Below are 24,304 nucleotides of genomic sequence, written 5' to 3'. Positions count from 1 at the left end.
ACATGTGAATCAATGGCAAGCTAGGAAATCAAAAGCACTGTGCACTAAACATACCAAGGTAATGAAATGCCACAACTCGTCCGTTGAGAGGAATTCTAAGGGCTTCCTCCAGCGGAGTAGCAAGAAAATCCTGAAAAATGCCTACAACTTTTAGCCAAGAACCGCAAATTGTTTCAAACCCAGAGGCGGACTGAGGCCGAGGACCGTGCATACTCGTACTCGCGAAATACAAAAAGAAAGCCAAATATTAGGACTTGTAAAATTGTAGAAAACCTTGCGAAGTTTGGCATCTGGCATCCTCTACCTGGCCCGGCAAACCGAAAGCCATAAGCCATGGCCAAAAGCAAGCCATAGTACTACCGCACACTTGCCCCAAGAAGGCGACCGTAAATTTTATTGCATGACTTGATTAAATTCGCATGCAACATCAACAGCAACACAAACCTCAGCTTGGACGATGGACGATGGACGGTGAACGTAGGTCGAGGCTGGGTCATTCAAACCAAACAACTAAGGACCTTCTTTAAGCTGCTTCTTCCTCATTTGCCTCTTAGTCCTCTGCTTCCTATTTCCCAGTTTTTCAGCAATTTAACGTTTTAACGTTACTTAATGAACTTAGAGTGTCGTACTAGCAAAAACAGTCGCCAGTCGCCTCCTAACTACTTCACCGTCCGCCATTTTCATAGACCCCTCTGACCAACCCCTACAACCCCTCCAACTATTCCACTTACCACCCATTGCCGACCGTTAATGTTATGATGGATTTTGTGCAAAGCGAAAAGCAACTTGGAACCTTAATAATGTGTGTGTGTGTGTGCTTGTGTGTGTTTGTGTGTATGTGTGTGATTATGAGCGAAAGGTTTTTTAACATTGGCTCCGTTTCGTTGATTTTCCAAAGGCAGGCCGGCTGGTCCGACCGCCTTGCAGACCTCTGGCCTTTTCTATGATTCCATGCTTAAATATGCTTCACGAGACTTGAAAGCATTTGAAGTAATGAAAAGGAAACAAACATCGTGACTGATCGTCTAGCCAATACTCTGTATCTCATAAATGGTTATTATATTATTTTTTCAAATGAAAATCCTCTCCCTTCAGTGATAAAGCAGGCTATAAAAAATAAAACCAATATGTGGAATTATTTATGCGGTGACAGGCAATGTGATCAAAGCTTGCGAAGCCCACTGTGAGCTTTGAGAGCTTTTGAGAGTTGACATATATAATAAATATGTCTAGTTTGGACAGCACTGTTATAAATTTATTTCAAAATACCATTCTATCAATAATTCTAAGCTAATTGAGAACAGACAACTTCCTCAAAATAAATATAGAGAATGCCATAAATATTAAATATACTGTTTAGTATTAAATATCCAGTATGCAGTGCACAGACTGCTTAAAGAAGAAACAACTATAAAATCAAGAAGCAATCTTAGATTCACATAAATACTTGTAAGAAATTCAAACATGTGGATACTTTCACAACAAATAAGGCAACTCAAGTTTGAAGTGATTGACTTAGAGATACCCAAGTATTTTCAAATAAAGTAAACCGAATGGGAATCTTAATTGAGTCTATAAATCTATTCCACATGCACATTTTTTTAAACTCCTAATTTTTTTTGAGGTTTAAGAATATAAAAATATGCAATGACGTTGCAGAGTTTGTCCCAATATGGTAACGTGGCTAAAAATCTGCTCGAATATGGGCTACGAATCTATATGAATAATCATTAATAAACTATAACTTTAACTATACCATTATTAATTTCTTTGCATATTTCTAAATCTATAACTTCATCAATCTTAAGTTCGATAAACTCATCTTACCCACAATTTGAATGCAGGGTATGAAGAGGGGAAATGATGACAGGGGTGATACGCTGCGCAAAATTTAACGAAGCTTAACCTCGTTCAATGTGAAAATACACTTTAGGTGTACTTTGCGCTGTCATTTCGGGCACAACTCGAGCAGCAATTGTGCAAATACTTTATGCGAGGAAGCCGAGCTCACCAAGTGGTCGACAGGGGGCGAAGGGTAAAGGGTGGAAGGTGGGAGGGTTGGGGTTAAGGTGCCGACAAAGTTTTTCAAGTAAAATGCATGAAAGAATGATAAATGAGACGCAGGTAGCAGCCACTACTCTCTAGATGCCAAGTCAAGAATTTCCATCGAAATGTAGTGGGAAAATATTTGATTTTCGGCAAGGCATTGTCCAAAACAGTAAATGGATGGAGTCAGAGGGAAATGAATCTACAAAAGTCATCTTTAAATTATACGCGAAATTTAAAGCAGTTAGAGGAAAAATATCTTTGCCAAGTGAATTGCAATTGAAAGTGCGAATAACTTGATACCGGAAATTGGTGTCAAGTGACAACGACACGGTCAATGGCAATGATGATGGGTTGCCACATGTCAAAGACATGTTGCACTGTTGCAGTGGTGTATTATTACTGAGGACAAACCGCAAACACAAGTAGCAAGCCAACAACCAACAACATCGTCAACTGCATTAATATGGACGCGATTCGGACCACAAGTGATGGTGGATGAAATGTGATGCATCTAATGCTGCGGTGTCTGCGGGTCGATTGGCATCCCAGTGAAGGTGAAAGTGAAATGCAGTTATACAATGCGTATGAGCCAATGAACTTGGCCAGAGCATCTATCGAATTACCAACCAGTGTAGGAGTTAGAGCTATAAAAACACAAATGCGGGCACGCAATCTCACACTTGATAGCTGACAACGAGAGTGATTTTGTGCCCAGCAGGGATTAGCGAATTCATACAAACAGCACAGGATTAGCAGGAGCAGCAGCAACAACAACAATAATAACAACAACATGAAGCCTGAGAGAGTTGGCCAACGAAATTGGCAATATGCAAATGGCCCACTAATGATCAATGCATTAATATTGTTTTTGTTCTTGTTGTTGTTGGCCATAACCATTAGCCCGTCGGCAGGCATAACGGTGCCGCTTCCACTGGAGTTGGCCCAGCAACATCATCATCATCCTCACTATCCCCATTCCCATTTCCATTCCCATCACACCAGAAGCAATTATTATGAGCCAGAGACACAGACAGAGCTGGGAGCGGAGACGGAGACGGAGTCAGAGTCGGAGGCGTTAGCGGGATTAGCAGGATATGCACAACATTATTATGGCGCAAATAGTGCAGCTGGCACGCGGCAAACGCTTCAGGATGATGATGGCGACATCGGCGGCATGGACGACTTGGCAGCGGCGCCATATGCAAATTATGAACCAAAAGCTATCACTGCCAACGGCTTTGTGCCAACGACCGCACTACATGGCTACAGCAACAACAACAACAACAACGAGAACAACAACAACAACAGACTGCACTCGAATGTCTATGATGTTGTTGGCGGGCAACGGGGCAAAATCGATTTTGTCATTAATACGGCAAATTACGAGCTCAATGGCAATGAGGAGCAGCCGCCTGCCATCTATTATCAGAGCTATGGATATCAGCCCCATGCCCAGCCCCAGCCCCAGGCACAACATACACCACATACACCACATACACCACTGGCACCACTTCCAGAACCACTTCTCGATTATCCTATTGAGCAATTTTCCAATTATCGCCATGCGGCCGGGGGGATAAGGGAGCAGGCAACGTTGGTGCCACAGCCGCGTCAATTGAACGATGACAGCGCCCTGGTTTATGCCGGCAGCCTGCAACGTGCCACACTTGCCGTGCAACAACAACACGAGCAGCAGCAGCATCGGCATCGACAGCAGCGACATCATAATGAGCCTCAATCCCAGCTCATAGATCAGCAACTATCGGCTCGTCATAGTGCCGATCTGCCTGAAAGGACTACGGGCAGTGGCAACTCCTTGCCTCCCATCACAACGAGTGTGCATCACACGCCGTCGAGCAGCAAGGCGGTTGCGGGTCTGCCGCTGGCCAAGCACATCGAGGTGACCAAAAATGTGCCCATCACGCATTATCAGAAGCAACATGTGCCCTATCGACAAACTGTGCCACTGCGCGTGCCACGCCCCGTGATCACCACCATACCGAAGCCCATTCCCATCCGGGTGCCCGTGACGAGGACAGTCGCCATGCCACAGTTGCAGGAGATCAAGATACCCGTGGAGAAGATCAAGCCGGTGGCTGTGGAGCGACCGATGCCATTTGTTGTGGAACGACGAGTTCCATATCGAGTGGAGAAGCCCATTGCCACGCCCATCTACTATCCGTATCCGGTGAAAGTGCCAGTGGTCCGTACGGTGGTGCACAAGCAGCGACCAGGACTTGGACACCACTGGGCACCACCCAACCACCTAATGGGTTAATTTTAAAATTCGAATCGCAGTTATAATCTTATGTACTACATATGCGATAAGTATGTTGACTATGTTAAGAACTGTAATAATAATTTCAATACGAATTGTATGTGCACTCTGAAATCATGTTTAACCCATGGCCTTAACCCACTCTTAGCCCTGGGCATTCAGAGTTAAATAATTGCAATTAGTGGCAATAAGAAGTGTAAAAGTGCAGAGCAACTCAAAAACTTGCAGACCTCCCAATAATTTCACAGAGTCAAGAGCGTAGTCAAACAAGCAATTGAAGTCGAGGTCAGGGGGTCAGCGGGCAACCTCCAAATGAAGAAAAGTAGCCAAGTAAAACTTTTTAATTGAGCTAAGATCCAACAAATGCGGCTAATAAATATGTATTGAAGTGCGGCATGGCAACAAGTAAGGAAAGGGAGAGAATGCAATGGCTAATTGCCAAATGTAACAGCAGCAACAAGGAGCAACAACAAGGAGCAACAACAACAACACCGCAACACGCTGCAAGTCAAAACAAAATAAACGCGACGTTCAACTTCAGAAGGGCGTTAACGAAACAGCAACAAAATTAGCCAAAAAGTAAAGTCTTGGCTAGCAACTGTTAGAAAGAGAGAGAGAACGGGAGAGAGAGAGTGAGTTAGTGGAGAGAGACAGAGAGCGGGAGCGGAGGGTGTGACAAGGTCTGTGACTGTAGCTGATGGAATTGCTGCAAGTTATTGCCGACTAATGAAATTAACGCTAATTGACTTGGAAGTCCTATGCGAGACCAGTTTTATCTTCAACTCCAACTCCAACTTCTTCTTCTTCTTCTTCATCTGCTGCTGCTTCTCCTTAAGCCATTTAAGTCAGCGACTCCTGGCCGTATTTATTTAATACCATGAACATGAATCATTCTGTCCGCCATGGCCAGCGGCTAACTCGGCCTCAAAATTGCGGCTAAAACGTAATTAAAAATCATTAAACCAGATGAACTGTCAGTGCATCAAATGAACTATTGTTGTGGTTTATATACACTTAGAGAACATTTGATGGTACTCTTTATCAAAATCAATAACAAAATGCAAGCCAAATAAAAAGAAGATGCAGAGGAAACAAGTGTTTAAATATGCTAATTAAATAAATCAAAGTTGATTTCAGTACCAAATGTTTCTCTCAGTGCACAAAGCGCACATAAATTCATAATTGCAGCACCCGCAAAACCACTTCGTTAAGAATTTTGCGGCTATTTTGACAACTGCACCACCGAAACGCTGACCCACCGAACTGGCCCATAACCGACCAACTTGAAGCGATGCAACGAACTGCGATGAATGGCAAATGCAAAAGCCGCAAATCACAATGAACATGCACGCGGTCAAATAGGCAACCACATGAGCTCTGCTGATGAGGCTGGTTAAACAGCTGCTTGGAGGAGGAGAGATAGGGAGAGAGACAGAGGGAGAGGGAGTGTAGGAGGAAGGAGTTGGTCTACCTGTCGCGCGTTGTCATTCAATTATGCATATGTACTCGTATGTGCAAGTTAATATGGGAATGCCAACCTTTACACAGTGTGTGTGAGTGTGTGTGTGTGTGTGTGGCTCGCTGTGATTGCTTACAACTCATTTGTCACGCATACGCCGCGTGTGACAAGCAAAAGAGAGAGTTGCAGTTAGAGAGTGGGATAAATTTAACTCTCGGTTAAATCAACGCCAGATCTTGTGTTCAAGCGTTGAATGTGGCAACAATATGACTTTATAATTTAGCAAATGACGCCGCATTTTTGGCCAATGTTGTTGGGCCAACAAATGGAAAAGGCTAAGGTAGCCGGCCAGCTCTAGACAAATGGCCAGTGGGGGAGTGCTAAACATAAACATTAAAAATTAATCAGCACTTTTACCTCAAAACTTTGATAATTGCTGCGTAGCCATAACGACGAGGACGAAAGCAACTTGAAATGCTTAAGCGGAGCGAGTCCTTTCCAGGATACCGAATGGCCCGCGAAATGGGGCGAAGAATTTTTGAAAAATGACAGTAGAAACAGTGGAAACAGCGCCAAAAGTTTTAACCCATTTCGTGGGTCCGCAGCCCTTTTCACAGTTGGCCAGGCCAACAATTTATGTGCGACATAAAAATTTCAACTCAGGTGGCTGTTATATTTGATGTTCAAAGAGCAATGTTTTAAGTGCTTAGCACACTTTTCGTCCTTTCTTAGAAGGAGCTTTAATTGATTTGCCGTTGGCAAAGATTTTGCACACCTGAGTTAGGCTCAAGTCACAGCTTGACTCACTTTCACAATAGTTGAGTTTTTCTACATACAACTTGACGTATGAGTGATATTTCATGTATGAAAATTTATGTGACATTTTGTTAGCATAGTCCTGTGTGTGTGAGTGTGTATGTCGTAAAAGTATAATGCAGATGCGAGTGTTATATATATTTTACGATTACCATAAACTATTTACACTTTACTTTAATAATCTTAAGCAACGACGCATGAGGCATAAAAGGATTTATGTCTAGTGACAACATGGTGCCTTTTCTCTGCCTTTACGTTGGCTAAGCAAACTTTCAGCACAAACATCAAACAAAGAGAACCACTCAGGTGAATAATTGCAATTAAAGAGCGTTAAAAGGCAAAACTCAGCTGCACTTTATACTTTATAGTCGAACCTTGAAAGGCGGTCAGTTTAACCAGGGTTTTTGCATATTTTTGTCAAGAGTTACAAAGTTAAAGCATTGCTTTAAATATTTTATGATACCTGAAACTCTGAAAAGTGTGCATTCCTTGTGCCGAGGTAATCATCAGAGCTGTCTCTGATATGACATCAACAGTCAGCAATATTGTGAGTTGCTGCATCCGAGCTAGAAATCCATTTTGATTGACAATCGAGCTGCAGTTATTTCAGGCTATCACTCTGATTACCTCAACAAACCAATGTGTAGACGAACGTCTCTAAATAACTGCAAAGGCAAACAGTTATATCTCACATTTCAAGCTGTAGGAAACCCATTATGGGAAGATATCTAAACTCATAATAAGCCAAACTAAACTACTAAAAACCAATTCTGTCAGAAGCAGAACTAGTCACAGCAGCAACAGCACACAAAAATACAATAACTACCAGTATGATAAGGAGATGTTCAACACTTTTGACATGTGAGCATGGATATTATTATTATTTACCTCAGATATACTTTCAAATATAAAGTTAATTAAACTCAGGTAGACTCTAGTTTAACAAACAAAATAGTTATTTACCACTCCTCACTGAACTGTATTTAATGAAAGGATATTTTACGCAGAAGCTAATTGAAATATTAATTTAATAATATAAATTAAGTAAATTTAATTATAATTTAAAAAGAGTATATTTTAATAGGTTGAAAGCATTCGTATATCAAATAATATTATTAAATAAAAAAATAAAACCAATCATTAACAAATGATTGTGGTCATTGACGTACTTAGATATTTATAATAGTATACTGGTTTTTTTAGGCTCTATCAACAATATCCAGGTTGTTGGTAGATAGAACCCACAACTATTCTGTTTCCATCTAAAACGGTGTACTTGCAAATTTGAAAAGCTCTTGAATGTGGCGGAATAACAGTTATGTCGCATTAATGGCCATAACACTTGCGTGTTTGACTGGAAATGGTAAAAGCACGTGCCATGTGCAATATTTGTATCCAAAGTCCATTTAAGACCATTTGTATTCGTATTTGTATCTGCAGCCGCACAAATATGAAAATGTACAGTCTACACGTTTGGCCAACTGGTAATTGGCAACTTATTTGATCCATTTATCTATTTATCTGCCAAAGTGGGCGATTTGGGAAGGTTAAGAGGCAGATAGACAGCGCGTAAATCATTTTATCCAACTGTAGATATTATCTTCATAGACTCAAGTGCAAGTTCGGTGTTGTTAGACGTGTTGGCGGTTGCTTAAACACGTGCCGCATTTTGGGGCACAGCTTCCATATTGTCTGATTGTCTGGACGCAAAAATCCCAAAACGTGTGTTGCACACATGCCCAAAACTAGAGAGATAAACGAAGGGATGGGAATCAAATTGTATGGCCATCAGGAAGTATCAACTTGAGCCGCCATTTCATTCATACAGTCGACTGGCAATGCCTAGGGATAAACGTTTTATACTATATTGCTTGCAGAAAGTCTTCATGGATGCTACAATCGTTAGCTCAGACACAGCACGAGCCAAAAACAAATAAAAATACAATGATTTATTATTTAATCATTTTATTTTTGTAGAAGTCTCAAAGGAATGCAAATAATATAAAAAAATTATGACAAACATTACCCAAATAAGTACACTGATAAAAAAAATGTATTAAAATCAAGATTTTGGTCTCAGAACTAAGATTTTTGGTTTAAAAAATGCGTCGAGAACATCAAATTCTTGAATTAAAAGAACACATCTTGATTTTAAGAACATTTTAAATAAGACCAAGTTCTTATATTAAGAATAAATGTTCTTAAAATTAAAATCAAAAAATAAAATAAATGAAAATTATTTTTTATATTTATATTATTTTTTTTATTCTTAAATTTTGATTTATTTGTATTTTATTCTGTTGTAGTAATTTTATAAATGTTATTTTAATTTGTTACGAGGGGGATTCGAACCGCCGCCTACTGATTCACAACTGAAGCGGCCTCTCTAACCAGAGCGCCACGGTGCCATAATTTGTTTGATACGAAATAGTACCTATTTATACTTTCCTATTTTTTAGATTAATAATCTTAGTTTTAGTAATTTGGTCTTAAAATAATCTTATTTTAAGAACACAAAATTTAAGATGAATGTTCTTGATTTTAGAAGTTGGTCGTTATTTTTCAGTGTATGCCCGATAACATAAATACAAATTTAGAAAATATAATAATATCCATAATATATTTATAATTGTTACGTTACTCGAAATAATGATAGATTTGATATTGCAACAGAAATTACATAGACTGATGAAATAGATTTTAGGAAAGATGTTACAGTTTATAAATTTCACACTACATAACAATAATAATTTAGATATGCTCCAAAATATTTACAGTCTCATAAATTGTGACTTGATAGCGAAACATATGGAAGTTGGGCGCATCCTATTCTTATGGTCATAGGCCTTAAATCTTATCACCATTTTGTAAGAGCCTTCCGCGATGGCGGAGAGCATCTCAAAATCAAACTGCACATAAAATGGTTTGTACATTAACTTTGTCTGGTAGAAAGCAAATGTTACAAAGGATTATCGGGAGAATGCGAGTATTTTTGAAACTTACTCCTGGATTGAAGCATTTGTCCTTTACATTACTTGCATTTAACACGTGTTTGGTCCAGTGCTTGTACCACAAATGTGCTTTATCGTACATTATTGCACAAAAATGTGGCAAATTCCAGGAATACAAAGTTGGTTCCCATGAGCCGCGATCAAAGCGTAATAATTGTATGTTCGCCTGAAAATCTAATTATTTTTCATCAAGTTGTTGGATACAAACAATTGAAAACAACCTGAATACGATCGTCAGGCTGAATATTCCAAACTGAGGTTGAATTCCCAGAAACTAATACTTGCTCTCCCTCTAATTTATACTCGGTAACCAACTCTGACAAATTATATAATCCATGAATATTGAGCACGTTGTCTGGTTGATTCTCGCATTCGCTGAATATATCTTCATCATCGAATACCGATTTGTATTTGTATGGCTTCGAGAATTGGACAAATTTTAACAGGAGCACGAGGAACACAAACATCACACGATAAAGCCACATCTTGGAATATTCAGAATTGACTAAGTTTCAGATGATTTTATACCGAGACCCATTACTCGTGATGAATATTTATACCCCTGGAACAAAAATGAACTAACTGATTTATCAGATTTTCGTGTTATGAGCAGGTGAAATTGCTACCTTTCACAATCAAAAATGTCGCATTTTCGTATCGGTGTTACAACAATTGTGTAGTACAAAAAGTGTGGAGCGGTGAATCATTAAAATTAAATAAAATTGAATTAATAATATTTATTTATTAAACATCAAATTAAAGTCATGCCTTTATCGTGTCACTTTGCCAACTTGAAGTCCTCTAACAATTAATATAAACGTAAAATAAATCAAATGCACAACAATATAGAAAATAAACATGGTAGCGAAATCAGAAAATTGTATGTGTATAATATTCTCAAATTTTGGGCAAAATTATTTATACATTACTCACAGAGGAAAAGTTTTGTGGGTGAATATATTGCGTCTAGAATTGGGAAAGCAGGCGTGCAACTTTCATTATGCAAAAGTTTTTTAATAAAAGTACAAATACACAGCTGCATATGCACTCTTTAACACACATATACACACAGATACACACATGCATATGTACACGTATATACTTATTCATTATGAAAAGCAACTGTTGTGTTTACTACCGAATGTGTTTATAATTGTGTTTGGAGTATGTGCTTTGCGTGCATCTAATTTAAAATAATGAAATTTAGTTTGGCACAAACGCAACTGCAAATTGTATATTGTTGATAATTAAATATATAATTAATATAACAAGCACAAATAAAATTATCTCAAAGCTATGTGAAAATCTAAATTTAAACGAAGTACTCGACTCGTTTATAACGCATTGTGGAGGTGACGAAGGGAAAGCAACTCCAATCAACCAGCCAAGAGTTATCAGCCATATTAAGTGTTCACAATACACATACACACATATACACAGACACACACGTACACATACATGCACACACTCGGCGACAAGCCAAATATTTTGTATGCAAAATAAAGTGCTTCAAAAGTCACTTAAAGTGTGTCCCTGACTCGCTTCCTCTCTCTCTCTCCCACTCACTCTCTCTTTCTCTGTATGTCAGCATAAAGACCGTAAAAAATGTTAAATGATAAATAAAATTTACAACCGCAACAACAAGAAGAGCGACAGCAACAGCGGCGCCGACAGCGACATGCAAAGTCAGAAGCGCCAAGAGGCGACAATGATGTGCGGCAGAGGGGAAGGGGAAGGGGCAGGGTGGCTGGCCAACATATGTAGCAAACGCAAAAGAAGTTTTTTAGCTGTTGCCACGCTTTGTTGTTGCAGGCGACATAATAAAATGCAATTTAGACATCAAAAATACACAGTAAATGGAGCAAGCGGAGAAGCACATGAATAAAGACGAGGACAACGATGAGGACGGGGACGAGGACGAAGAACTCAAGCATTGGGACGAGGATGAAGACGAGGCAGAAGAACCACAGACAGCCACATGAGTGACAAGCGGCAGGCAAACGCAAAAGGCAAAGGAAAGGCAAAGGCGAAAGACCACACCGAACTGAATTGAATGGCAGGGGGGATGAAGGACACGTGGGCGAGGACATTGAGGACATAGGACATAGGACTTGGCATGCAAATGCCTAAGTGTGCGTGCGAGTTGCTCAAAATGGCTGCAAAAGACGCGCATTGCATGCGAGCAATTGAGTTTTATTTTGTCACGAATGAAATGGAGAAATAGAAGAATGGAAGAGTGGAAGAATGGGAGAATAAAGAATGAAAAATGATATTTATATGTTTGTCTGTGAGTCTAATTTAATGACAGTTTATGTGCGTTTAAAAATGACTAGCTTAATGCTTTAAGCAAACCCGAACAAGTGCCAGCGATAATAATGAGAGCAGATGCGCATCCACAAGATGTGGCGTATGCACCCGGAACTCTTCTTCTATCAGGATTGAAGTTGAAGTCGAGACCGAGTTGAAAAAGTCAAGTGCTCGGAGAGAATGTAAACAGTTGGAGGAGCATTCCAACTCGCGACAGGGAAACAAAGAAAGGTGTGCTCTTAATTTAATTAGAGTTTGCGTGCCGATAGCTTCAAGGATGTCCTGTTTCTGCTCCTGCTGCTGCTGCTGCTCCTGCTGCTGCTCCTGCTCCTACTTAGCACTGAGTACTGTGAATGTAATGGCCTGGAAAGAGGCGGCATTTGGCAGTCGCCTAGATGAATTTCATTTCATTTAACACAATTCCATTGTGTGCGCTTAAAGTGAATAAAAATTAAATAAATATACTTACTTTCAACATCATGGAGGAGACTGACAGACAGTCAGAGTGTCCGACGTAATAAATGCAGCGTTAAATCGCAGCTAAAATTAAAAATACAACAACTGATGACTGACGATTAAATGGAAACGAGTTAATGCGCCAGTTTATACTTATTTTTGTTTATTCTTGCGAATGCAAATTGTTGTCATGTTAAATGAGTCACAAAATTGGGCAACAGCAACAAAAAAACACTTTTGCCTTAACCAAAATGCATTTAACAACTCGACGCGATGAGACGCAACACGATGCGGTCAACGGTGCGTATGCGTAACGTGCTTATTGATAATGAAATGAACATGCGCGGATTTACATGATGAGCTCTATGTAAGGGCGATGCTCCAACTCCTTCCGTTACTCCTCTTGCACCATCTACCACCATCCCTTGACCTTATGGAGCACCGTCTTGAACACGGGCACCTTGACGGGGAACGGTTTGGGCACCTTGATGGGCAGATACTTGATCACAGTGTACGGCACTCGCTTCTCCACCGGCACCGGAATGTGCTTCTCCACGGGCACTGGGATAATGCGTTCCACTGGCACCTTCAGCTCCTTTTCGACAGCGACTTGAACCTGCTTGGTGATGGGTATGTGAATGGGAACGGGTTTCTTGATGGGAATGATGACGGCATGTGAGATGGGAATTTTGACAGGCTTCTCAACGGGCACGTGCTCCTTCTTGACATGCTTCACGGGCACATAGTTAATGATATCCACATGATGATGCGACTGATGGGAGTGCGCCTGAGCTCCATCATGACCATTTGATTCGGCTAGCAAATTGGAACCCTGCTCCTCGCCATCAGCATGGTCCTCATAGTCATGCGGTCCACTTGCACCCGTCGCCGAGGATGCCCCTTCGTGGGGCGAGTAGTAGGAGGCGTGTTCCAGTTCCAGTTGCTGTTGTTGTTGCTGCTGCTGTTGCTGATGTTGTTGCTGATACTGCTGCTCGTCAGCGTGATGCTGGCGGTATGATTCGAAACCGTCAGAGCTTTGATCGTAATGATTCAGATAATTTCCCACTGAGATTTTGTCATAGGCATAATGATGTCCCGCCTGCTCCTGCTGTTCCTTGTACTGCTCGGCTCCACCAAATGCCGGCAGATAACCAGCCCCATGTGATCCGCCTTCTCCTCCAGCAGCAGCAGCTGGATAATCGTAAATTGTCGAATGGAGGCCCGCACTTGAGTGCTGTTGAATATGTTGCCCGCCATCACCGTAGCCGCTGTAGCCTGCCCCTGCCCCAACTCCGCCTGCTCCGCCTGCACCGCCATAATCGTTGGCAGTTGCTGCCACCGCTGCGACAGCCGCATCCTCGTGGTGTTCCTCATAAATGGGTATCTCTTGTTTGGATGAGGCCGCTGCCAAGGCTTCGGTATGCGTGGGCGCCACTGAGGCGTAGCCGTTGCTAATGTGTCCCACTCCCGAGAGATTTGAGAGCCCATTAAGCATGGCTTCCAATCCGCCAACTCCAGCACCAGAGGAATTGCTTCTATAGCTCCGTCGCTCCTCAGCTGCTGCTTCGTGCTGCAACTTTGAGGCATAGCGATGCAATGGTTTGTGCAACACGGACGTGGTCTGCTGCTCCAATGGCAGCCAGCGATTATCATAGAACGCTGTGGCTGCTGCCATGTTATAGCCATAATCCCCCGTGCTCCTCTGAGTCTTCATCGTTCTGCTCGCAATCGCCGGCAATGCAATGCACACAATTGCTGCTGTGGTCATAATGAGTAGCATCTGCTGTTGGTGGCGAATAAAAGCAAAGATGCAAAGATGCAAAGATTAAAGAAGAATGCAAGGAAAATGCTAAAAAGCTGTCTAGAATCGTCGACTAATGCATTTTTAATAATCGCCAATCAGCCAGCAATTGCTCTTAACAATAGTCGTTCCACTTGACCCTTTCATTTCACACTTTTGCTTTGCACTCACTGAATTCATGTTGGCCATTTGGCTTGGCTTGGTTTTCGACTGAGGTTGGAGCTGCCTTCACTTGCTTCTGTTTGGCTGCACGACTGCAATGGAAATGTCTGCAGTTTGCATTTGGTCCAGGCTTATATACGGTATAGGACAACCTGCAGAGTCTTTTCCGATTTTTCCTATTACACAATCTCTACACAAAGCTAAAGCAAATCTCAGTCGCTCAACACTTGTTGTTGGCCAAAGTGAGTGTCTTGCAGTTTGGTGTTGACCTAAACGTGGCTTAAGTACAAGTATGTATTTCTTACTTGATCTCACTCTCAACAAAGACTTTCTTTCCTTCCCTGTCGCCAAATGCACACCCATTTCTCTCTCTCTCTCGCTCTCAGTTGCAGTTATGAATTAAGTTATGCGATCAATGCAAATCTTGAACCGGCTAAACAATAAAGTTCAAAGTCATTTCCCATGACTAAAAACATCAAGACGGCACGCGCCAAACTGAAACTTCATTATGAACTGGACAACTGCATTATGAGCATTATTATTATTATTTATTTTTCGCTTGATCACGATTTGCCCGACTGCCGCTTGAGTCGTTCATAAGCATAACAAAGTTGCACTCATTCAAAGTCGTCAGCGTCAACTGGGCTCAAAAGTTGTCCAGCAACTCTGGCAAACAGTCGGGAAGACAACGCAGCTCGAATTGAAGAGCACTCCAGCTGCAGGCTGACAAAAGCTGAACGCTCTCATTTCGCTTATTCAACTTTTCATTTCGCCCTCACTTTTTGTTTTTTTTTTTTTTTTTGCATATGTCTGCCAAAAAAGGTTAATTTTAATTGTTGTACGATTTTTATTTGGTCATTGTTCAGCTTGTATTTAGAGACAAAGACACAGAGAGAGAGAGAGAGAGAGAGGGAGAGGGTCTGAGTGGGGTAGAGCGGGGTCGAGCGGGTGGGTCAAAGGGGCGCGGCCGAAAAGTGAACGCCTTTTAAGTGCACCTGCAGACATGATGCTGCTGATTATATTTTTCTTGCCAAGCGTAACAGCTCGTTAGTATTTTCAAGTGATTTCCACTTATTTTCTTTGCCACGTCTCTGCCTCAGTCGCCGTCGCAGTCGCAGTCGCAGTCGCTGCTCCACTTCAGCGACAAGGCGAAGGTAAGGCCAGGTAAGGAAAGGTAAGGCTAAAAGGAAATGTACTGATTTGAAAGGAAACAAACATTTCGGTGGCCTTACCTGTCGACTACCTATTTTTTTCTTTCTTTCCTTCTACTGGCCGTCACTTTATTTTCTTGTCTTTTCTTATTTTTCCATTTTTATTATTTTCTTTTTTTTTGTTTTTGCTTCAGGCTGCTGCTGACTTTTATTTTTATCACAATTTACGCTTACTTCATTTCAATTACATTTACAATTACATGATTTCTTTCTCTCGTTTGCTTGTGCAATTTTAAATCGCAAAAAATTATGCAACTCAGGTCAAGCGTAGTGCCAGAAATTCGCATTTAATGGCAACAAGATTATATACGCCATTTTCTCGACAAGTTTAAACTTCCTGTTTGTCCCGAATTCCTACGATTACAGCATTGTGACCATTCAAATTTTAAATAGTTATAATCATAGTGTTTGAGAGCAGTCATTAGTCGTAAACGAACACGTCAAATCTTTTTTAACCAAAATTCTTTAAAAATTAGGAGTCGTATACTAAAACGTAGTTTTGGATAATATAAATATTTTTATAAAATTTTAATACAATTTATAATCAGGTCTTTTCCGGTTTTCTCTGTCGGCAAGACTTTTCGAAAGTGAAAATCTTTAAGCTGTTCTTATTATTTATGTTAATAAATAAACCATAACGTCTAAGAATAAAATTTAATGAATGCTTTAATTAATAATTGATAACCGGAACAGGACTGAATAAGTTAAATGTAATTAAATTTTCTTAAAAAAATATTATTAGAATAAGTGACAAGTCGGCAGGCAAGAAAATAGATTTAAAATAAAGTTTAATACCAAAAACACACCTTGATAAATTCAAATTTTATAATAATTAGAACTCCATTTAAAATATAACGTTTCAATATTTGAGAACTCCTGTAATATGATACTGCTTTTTATAACCAAAACGTACATAGATTGAACAAAGCTGGAACAAATGGCTCACTTACACACACACACACACACACACACACACACACACACACACACACACACACACACACACACACGCACATATATATTTGAAATAGCTATAGAAATTGATGTGTATATATGAAACAAAATGCTTTATAGCTGGTATTTTGCTTTTGAACCGATTCAAAACAGTATGATATGCTGTGCAACATTTTGTCGCCCGTATTTTTGTTCAATTTTGAAAATATTGCAGATGTATTTGAATAAAAACTGGCAGTGTGTGAGTGTCAAATACCAATGGCAAAAGGGCATTTGCATTTGTTTTCCTGCATGGATATTTTGCAATTGTTTATTCTAACGCTGCAAAGCAATTGTAAATTTTGTGTAGCAGCCAAAGACAAAGCACAGCCAACAAACAAGCAACAAATAAACAATAGAAATGAAAATACACAAAAAAAAGGCAAGCCTATTTTAGCCATATTCATATGACATCTAAATATGGGGAGAAGCAGGTTTAACATGACGTATACGTAATACAAATTAGCTGCAGTGGCTTGCGAGCTCTCAAGGGTTAGCACTAGGAAACGAGGGGCCGTTAACTGAACTAAATGCGGCTTTTGTTAACTACGAATTATATGTGAAGTGCCATAACTTGTCCCATTAACACAGAGAGAGTGGGAAGAGAGAGCGGAAGTAGATTATCAAGGGAGTTGTAACATACACCTGGCTCTGTTTTTAATTTTATACATTTAGCGTGCTTCGACCAACGACTGAGTCGAGTCAGCCGTCAGTCCGTCAGTCAGTCACACATAGCGTGGTTTGAGTTTGCTCTTTTTAGTATAAGCGACTAGCTAATTAAGATAAGTGTGTCTGATTTTCATATTAATTGCACACAAAACGAACCCGTTGCGCTGCTCTTATCTCAACTGTGTGTCGCACAGCAAATCGTCAAACGTTGCCTGGTGACCAAAGAGTGTAAATAACTACACCTAGTTCTAGTTGTAGTTGTAGTTGTAGTTGTAGTTTTTGCTGTGCGTGCGTGTGTGTGTGTGTGGAGCAAAAAGCAAAAGCTTCTGAAACGGACGTGGCTTACATGAGCATGTGTTTTTAAGCCTCGTTGGGCACAAAACAATTAATTTTGTGCCACGCCCACACACAAATACAGCCACAGCACGATTCAGCCTCCTGTAAAATGTGAAACATAAAAGCACAGCAACAACAGCAAGAACAACAACCGGAAACGGAAGCGCACAACTCTTTGCGCGAATTAATCACACAACAAGCACAGCTACAACTACAACAGCAACTACAACAGCAACTACAACACAATCTACAACAACCACACAGTCACGCATAAAACGTTTGCCTGGACAACGTCAGCGACTCACATTACATGCATTACTTTAGTTCCTGGCACAAGGAGTAGTTCAAGTCTCTCTCTCTTCGCCTCTCGGACACTCCCTCTCTCTCTTCGCCTAAGCTCATTAATATGCGTTTCCCTCTCTCTTTAACTCTCTCTCTCTTCCTCTGTTACACCCTTTTTGCAGTGCTTGCCCCATTGAGGTTGCGTGACGCCTTGCTGTGAAGCCAGGACGCAATTTTTATGTCCTTCTCTTGTGGGATCACATTCCTCATTCCCTGCACACGTATTCCTGGGCCTATTTCGGGCATACATACGTATGTACATATTTGGCAAACATTTTACGTTTTATTGTTTTTAAAATGTCCTCCTCATCACCAAGTGAATTTAACGACCAGCCTCGCTTTATAATGCAAATTAAATAAACATGATTTTATATGATTTCGTTTGGCCTGAGACTTGCCATGCACTACAGCTGCGAGTCCTTGGCCAGGACACAACACACACTGTGAGTCGCTGTCCTGGCAGTCCTGGCAGTCCTGCCTTATTCTGCCGTGCGAGCGAGCGGTGTCAGTTTTATGGTCCGTCAGCCATTTGCCGAATGCGACATCTGCAACGCCTTCGAGTGTAATTTAATTGAATAATTAACCTTTTTATTGCTGCTGCTGCTGTGTGCGTGTCTCTCCCTCTCTCTCCCTCTCTCTTTCCCCCATGCTGTTCTCTCTGTTCTCCTGTATTTATATGAATATGCAAAACGTGTCATTTTAATTTACGAGCATGATGTTTATGTAACCGCGACCACAACAGATAATAAACACGCGCAATATTAAGTATACGCCCGTTGAAACCGAATACCTTTAACTTCATTCATTTATTTGAAGTCGCCTGCTGCACAGTGAGTGCAACAATGTCTTTACAATGTGTATAAGCTTTTTTTTTACTAACTTAAGTTGCAGTTTTTTTTGCAATTGCGACCTCAACTGAGGTATTTATGTTTAATTTATAAACTGCTTATAAATGTCATTGAATGAAATGAACAAGCTACTCGAATCGGCGAATTCCCGCATACCCTGTGCAGACCCCTCAGGGTCGACTACCTAATGTGTTTGTGATTTTACCCTCCCTTGGTTTTCAATTCACTGCCGATCAAAGCGTTTAACTAAAGCTGATTGCTCGCTTCTGTTGCAGGAGTCTCGTACTGTGACCTGACTTCCAGGAACCCGCGATTGATGTAAAATGTATGTGACCGCCATTGGCAATGCTCCTTCTGCCGGTTGAACCTTAAGATAGACAATGTAATTGTATACCCTGTAATTAACAGACGAATAATTATAGGCATGATAAAATAGTACAATATTTAAGAATTCAATTAAAAAACTTCTTAACAATAAAAACTTGTAACTTTAACGTAGTTTAAATTTACTATAAATTATTTTCAGCATTCATTTTTTGAATTTTGTTTGGTTTTTCCTTGGCTAAAATTTAACTTTATTTGTTTTCAGTATCTCCAGGTCGAGCATTCCCGACTAGAAATCGCTGGGCAGTTTTAAAACCAGCCCATGTCATTTATGGTCATTTAGAAAGCAAAGCATAAATTATCAATTGCTGTGTACGACATTAAATATTCAAAGTCTTAACATTAAAGCTTGTTACTCGCAAAGTACACATTGTGTGAGTTAAACCAATGTCATTGAATCGAAGCTAAAGAAGAAGGAGAAGAATCGATGGAGTCCTACTATAAAGACGCCATCAACTGGGAATGATTAAAAAAAAAAAAAAAAAAAATGTAAGAGTGTATCGGTTTGTTTGGAGTTGTAGAAACTTTGAACATCCCCTTTTATTCCATTGGGGCTTACCAAAGTTCAAATATTGCACTTGTCGCTGCCAAGGGGGCTTGGGAGGGGGAGCATTAGAGCAGTTAGCGACTCCATCTCTGTGGATGGCCAGTGGAATGGTTAAGCTTTATTTAAGGATTCTATGTACATTTTTTATGGCTATATTGTGCGTATTTTTGGCACAATGTTTGGTAATATCTATAAACGTAATTGGATGTGTGTCTGACTTTGGCTTGCGGAAACTTTTCGAGTGTGGCAACACGCCACAAGACTCCAATTGCATTTCGCGGGGTGCGGGGAATCAGCAGGAGCTAAGGGCTAAGCACACGTCAGTGTCGGGGGCGGAAATTGGCAACAATTGTAACGCGCCACAAAATGGCAGCCATAAAAAGTTTTATGAAAATTTCTAAACGCAGTCGCGACCCCTCCCCTTCCACCCCTTCCCCCCCCACACCATGTGTGTTTATACCACTGGGCCATCAATTCGCCAATTACTCGACTTGACGTTGAATGCATGTAATATGCCAACAGGCAGAGGGCATACCGATGGATAGAGCGGAAATGGGGAATACGGGGGAAATGTTAACAAGGAGCAGGGCATTCAAGTACCTTTAAATTGTTTCTTTTATTTGCCAAGTGTCTGTGTGGCAATGCGGCATCAAATGCCAGCTTGTCTCTTCTGCCCTCTCCCTCCACCACTATTGCCCCCCTTTGCTTTGCTGGTTCTAATTGCCATAATGCTACCACTCTGCATATATCAGGGGAGCTGTAGTAACAGGGGGAAGGGGATGGTATACTTTGCTTGGTTTTCCGCTTTTAACTTTGGTTAAATGTCAACTTGGTCAGATGGCTTCCGCCTTTTTGGCAATGCAACAGCTGCAGCTTCTGTTGCTCCTAACTTTAGAAACTCCCCTCAACTGCTACAGCTCTACACTGAGAAGAAAATGGCAGCACTTAGCAAGAATTGCTCAAAAGAAACTGAACTATGTTTTAAATGTATTTTTTAAATAGATTTATTTGTCACAAATTCAAATAAAATTATTAAAAATTGAAATAATGGACGGTTCGAATAATATTTAATTTTACAAATTTTGATGAAGACTTAAATTAGAGTCCGAGTTATGATAATATTGATAATCGGCAACAAATAGACAGTAATGGTAAAAAATTTAATTGTCCAATTTTGATGCAAAATTAAATTAGAGTTGAGTTGTCGATTTTTCATGAAAATCGATTTAAATAGCTTGATTGATCGTCAAAAACATAATCGTATTAAAGTACAATAGTTTAAAATCGGCTTTGCGAAAATCGAGTTGTCGATTTTTCGATGTATTTTTATTAAAATAAATTATATTTTTCTCAGTGTCGCAAAGCGGGTACAATTTCAATAGTAAAATTCGAGCATAAAGTCTTTTGACAGCTGCAAACTTTTTAGAGGAAAAACTTGAAATAATTCCTTAAAATAGTTCAATACAGTTTAAGTGTCGATTATAAAAAGCATTTCCAGGCAAAATGTAGCCAATATGGAAATGGTGGCCCAAAGGTGAAAGGGGTTCCATGAGGTTGAGCTATAAACTTGACTCAATATTTGCGCATTTCGTGGGGCACCTCAGTTTGCGATGCTTTTGTATGTTGCAGGCTGCAAGTGGCAACAAGAGCAACAACTATTTTGCACTTAGCCGCAGTTGAAGCATAAAATTGATTTTTAATTGAAAATTGTTTGCATATTTTGTGGCAGGCACTCGACTGGGGCACAAGGAATTCTCGAATTGCCATCACATCGAGCGTGTGTAGAAGCAAGAGCTTATTAAAGTATTTTTTGTTTGATATTAAAAAAATTGCTAATTGTTTCTTTTGGTGGTTTAGTCAAATATGAAATTGAACAATGCACCTGCTACAGTAACAATAACAACAATAACTATGCAAAGCTGGCAAAGGAATAGCGGCCAACGGACCAACATATTGAACTAGGTCAGGCTCTTAGCTCTTAGCCCGAGTCCAAGTCGAGTCATGACGATATTCGCCGCATCAGAAAAAAAGAACCCCTGAAAGTCCGCCCAGCTCGAGGCGTTTAGATGTGGAGCATGCGCTGCTGGTGCGAGGTGCCACCAAATGTTGCCCCTGCGGCAAATTCGCTGCAGGGGATTCGCTGTAGCAGCCCCTGAAAGGTTGTTGCTGTTGCTTATGTTGTTGATGTTGTCGTTGTTGTGCCTGATTGTTTACTGCAATTTCCCTTTTGAATATCAATTGCATTTTATTATATGAGCTTTTGTTGCTATTATTTCATTTCATTTTGGTATCGTGTTGTTTCTTTTGTTTTGCCTTGTTTTGTTTTGTTTTGTCTTCCGACAGAGCAGCCGCATCGCGTGTCTTCGGGCCAAAACAGTAGTTGCCGCTTGCCACAACAAAGTTGTTGCAACAACAACAACGACAACAAATGGAAGTTTTCTTGCCATTTGGCTTTGTCGTTTCGTGTCCTGACATTGCCAAAAACCACAAAAAAAGAAAAAAAAAACTCATACAACGTTCGCCTGCCACCTTGCCCCCCATATCCCCTGTATTCCCTATATGCCCTGTTTCCCATGACTGCCATGTCTCTTGTCTCCAGTCATAAACAGCGCTCCCGTTCATGCCGCCATTTGTGGGCCATGTGCATGTAATTATTTTTGCAAAAATATTTCAATGCAAATACGAATCTGACTCGAATATTGTAGGCCTCATTCCCCTTTGCTGCCTCCTGCCGACTTATGTACATACTTTATGCACTTTTCCTTTTTATTTGACAGCGAAATGTATGTGACCGAGTTTTGTTCTGTGCTGAATTTCTGTTTTGGGTTTGGCTACTCGCTTGATTCGCGACGGGTTTCCTTTAAGCGTAACAGTTATATTTCCGCAAATTAAACACAAATTTTTAATTACATTTGCCAAATGCCACAACAATAAAACAACAATTTCATATGCAAATTGATGTCGGCACTCACGAGCCAAAAATGAGCAAACTTAATGTCCAACAATTTGAAATCGGAAAGGCGAAAGCGAAGCAGAGTTGAACTCAACTCAACACAAAACTGAATATGCTGAACTTAATATTTACTTTTGAAGAGGCAAAAGGCTTAACGCAGCTACCCCCAATCCCCTCTCATCTCATTACCCCCCTTAGTCTTTGGCTTAATTTTCGCAATGGGCTGAGAGTTGGCTCAAGCAAATGATAATTATCAGGCACATGCAGAGTACAGTCACACACCCAAACACACATGTTCTCTTACTTATAAATATTTGAAAATATTTCTACGTAATTATACTCTATAATTGTGAAAATAAATGCAAGCACAACTAAAAAGGGCATAAACTCTACTCTTACTCTACATAAACTTGAATTTCACATTGTATATTTGCTGTCTACAGGGTATTTGCTTGTCGTTCACAATCATCTCCGCATTCGTAATTGTTTTATTTTCCAATTTTAAGGCAAAGCTAAGAAACAGGCATCTGTACTATAAAAGGGGCTGTAGGGAACGAGCTGAATTCTCGCGCCCTCTGCAACTTTTGCGTTTACATTATTTTATTTAATTAGGTAAATGTATGCAAACGCACACACACACACTCACATTCGTACACACTTATTCAGAGAGATGTGTATTGCGTAGGAGAAACTGGCACAACACATGTTGTTGCAATTACAACAAAGTTTAATAAAGCTGCCTGCCTACAGTGCTTGTAATTGTCCATATGCCTTTGCCGCTGAGTGTGTTAATGTGTGTGTGTGCGCGTGCTTATGAGTGTGTGTGTGCGATAGAGTGAGGCGTGGGGTGCATTAATTTTTAGCTGTAAAACTTTCAAGGCATTCGTTTTCAAAAATTATAAACTTTACTTCAGCGCCAAGTGTGCTTTAGTATTCCAAAAATATACTGAATGCTCGAATGCCTTACTTCTCCTATTGCAATATTTCTTAAAGAATTCTTAATATTTTCCTTACCTTATTAATATGACAGACTATCCTTAACTCCTAAGAGAATGTATGTATACATTTAGATATATTTACCAATCTCTCTAAAAATTGTTTAATAAATAATAAGTCTTTTAAAAGTTGTATACATAGTATTCCTGAATATCATTTGAAGGTATATTTAAAGTTTGATATTAAATTCTTTGGATAAGAAAAAATGATTCAAATTGAAATAATCTCACAATTCTGAAGTTCGTATAATAGAGAAATAATCTTGTTTGTAATACCAAAAAAAATTTTTCTCTTGCCTTTAATTTTCTTTATTTTGAAAAATTAAGATATTTGAGAAGAATTTTCTGAGTTTAAAAACCAGTAGCTTTTATCGGTGAGTTCAAATTACATCATTTTATGAATCTATTAATTTAATCTCATAAAATACAATATTGAAAACAAACTCAGATATTTTCTCTATTGAACTATTTGCACAAACTGACGAGCAAAATTAACTGCTTTTAAATATTCGTTCAGTATCATATTTTGGTTTCTAGTTTTGTGGTTTCTTAACCCGCCATAGTTGCTAACAATTGTCTACTAAAATGCTGCCTGTGATTTAAGTTTAAATCATAACAAGCCTGTGACGCTATACTCGGCAATTCATTTAGTTTCTTATTTTATAAGCATCTTGCCAATTCTTTTAA

General features: G+C 39.9%; 2 protein-coding genes across 2 annotated transcripts; one reads left to right on the top strand and one right to left on the bottom strand.

Moving 5' to 3' along the window:
* The first annotated feature begins 464 nt into the window (after positions 1–464).
* LOC117792599 lies at positions 465–4,327 on the top strand. Its single transcript, XM_034632799.1, has 3 exons — positions 465–477; positions 3,114–3,289; positions 3,341–4,327. Exons 1-3 carry the CDS (start codon positions 465–467, stop codon positions 4,325–4,327), a joined length of 1,176 nt encoding a protein of 391 aa, XP_034488690.1.
* Positions 4,328–12,525: 8,198 nt separating this feature from the next.
* Positions 12,526–14,090, bottom strand: LOC117792590. Its single transcript, XM_034632790.1, has 2 exons — positions 13,443–14,090; positions 12,526–13,328 (listed from the first exon to the last, which is right to left on the bottom strand). The coding sequence occupies exons 1-2, from the start codon at positions 14,088–14,090 to the stop codon at positions 12,789–12,791; spliced, it is 1,188 nt and encodes a 395-aa protein (XP_034488681.1). The 3' UTR covers positions 12,526–12,788.
* Between the last annotated feature and the right edge of the window lie 10,214 nt (positions 14,091–24,304).

Source organism: Drosophila innubila (genome assembly GCF_004354385.1).
Source record: "Drosophila innubila isolate TH190305 chromosome 3R unlocalized genomic scaffold, UK_Dinn_1.0 2_E_3R, whole genome shotgun sequence".
Lineage (NCBI taxonomy): Eukaryota > Metazoa > Arthropoda > Insecta > Diptera > Drosophilidae > Drosophila > Drosophila innubila.
This window is presented reverse-complemented; position numbering and strand designations above follow the sequence as displayed.

What these genes read in the sequence shown, in the direction of transcription:
- LOC117792599 (XM_034632799.1), top strand. An exon ending in CTATCACTGCCAACGGCTTT is followed by an intron (nt 3,290 to 3,340) that starts GTGCCAACGACC and finishes AACAACAACGAG; the next exon opens with AACAACAACAACAACAGACT.
- LOC117792590 (XM_034632790.1), bottom strand. Translation starts at nt 14,090, where the DNA reads ATGAAGACTCAGAGGAGCACGGGGGATTATGGCTATAACATGGCAGCA. An exon ending in ATGCCTATGACAAAATCTCA is followed by an intron (nt 13,329 to 13,442) that starts GTGGGAAATTAT and finishes CAGCAGCAGCAA; the next exon opens with CAACAACAGCAACTGGAACT.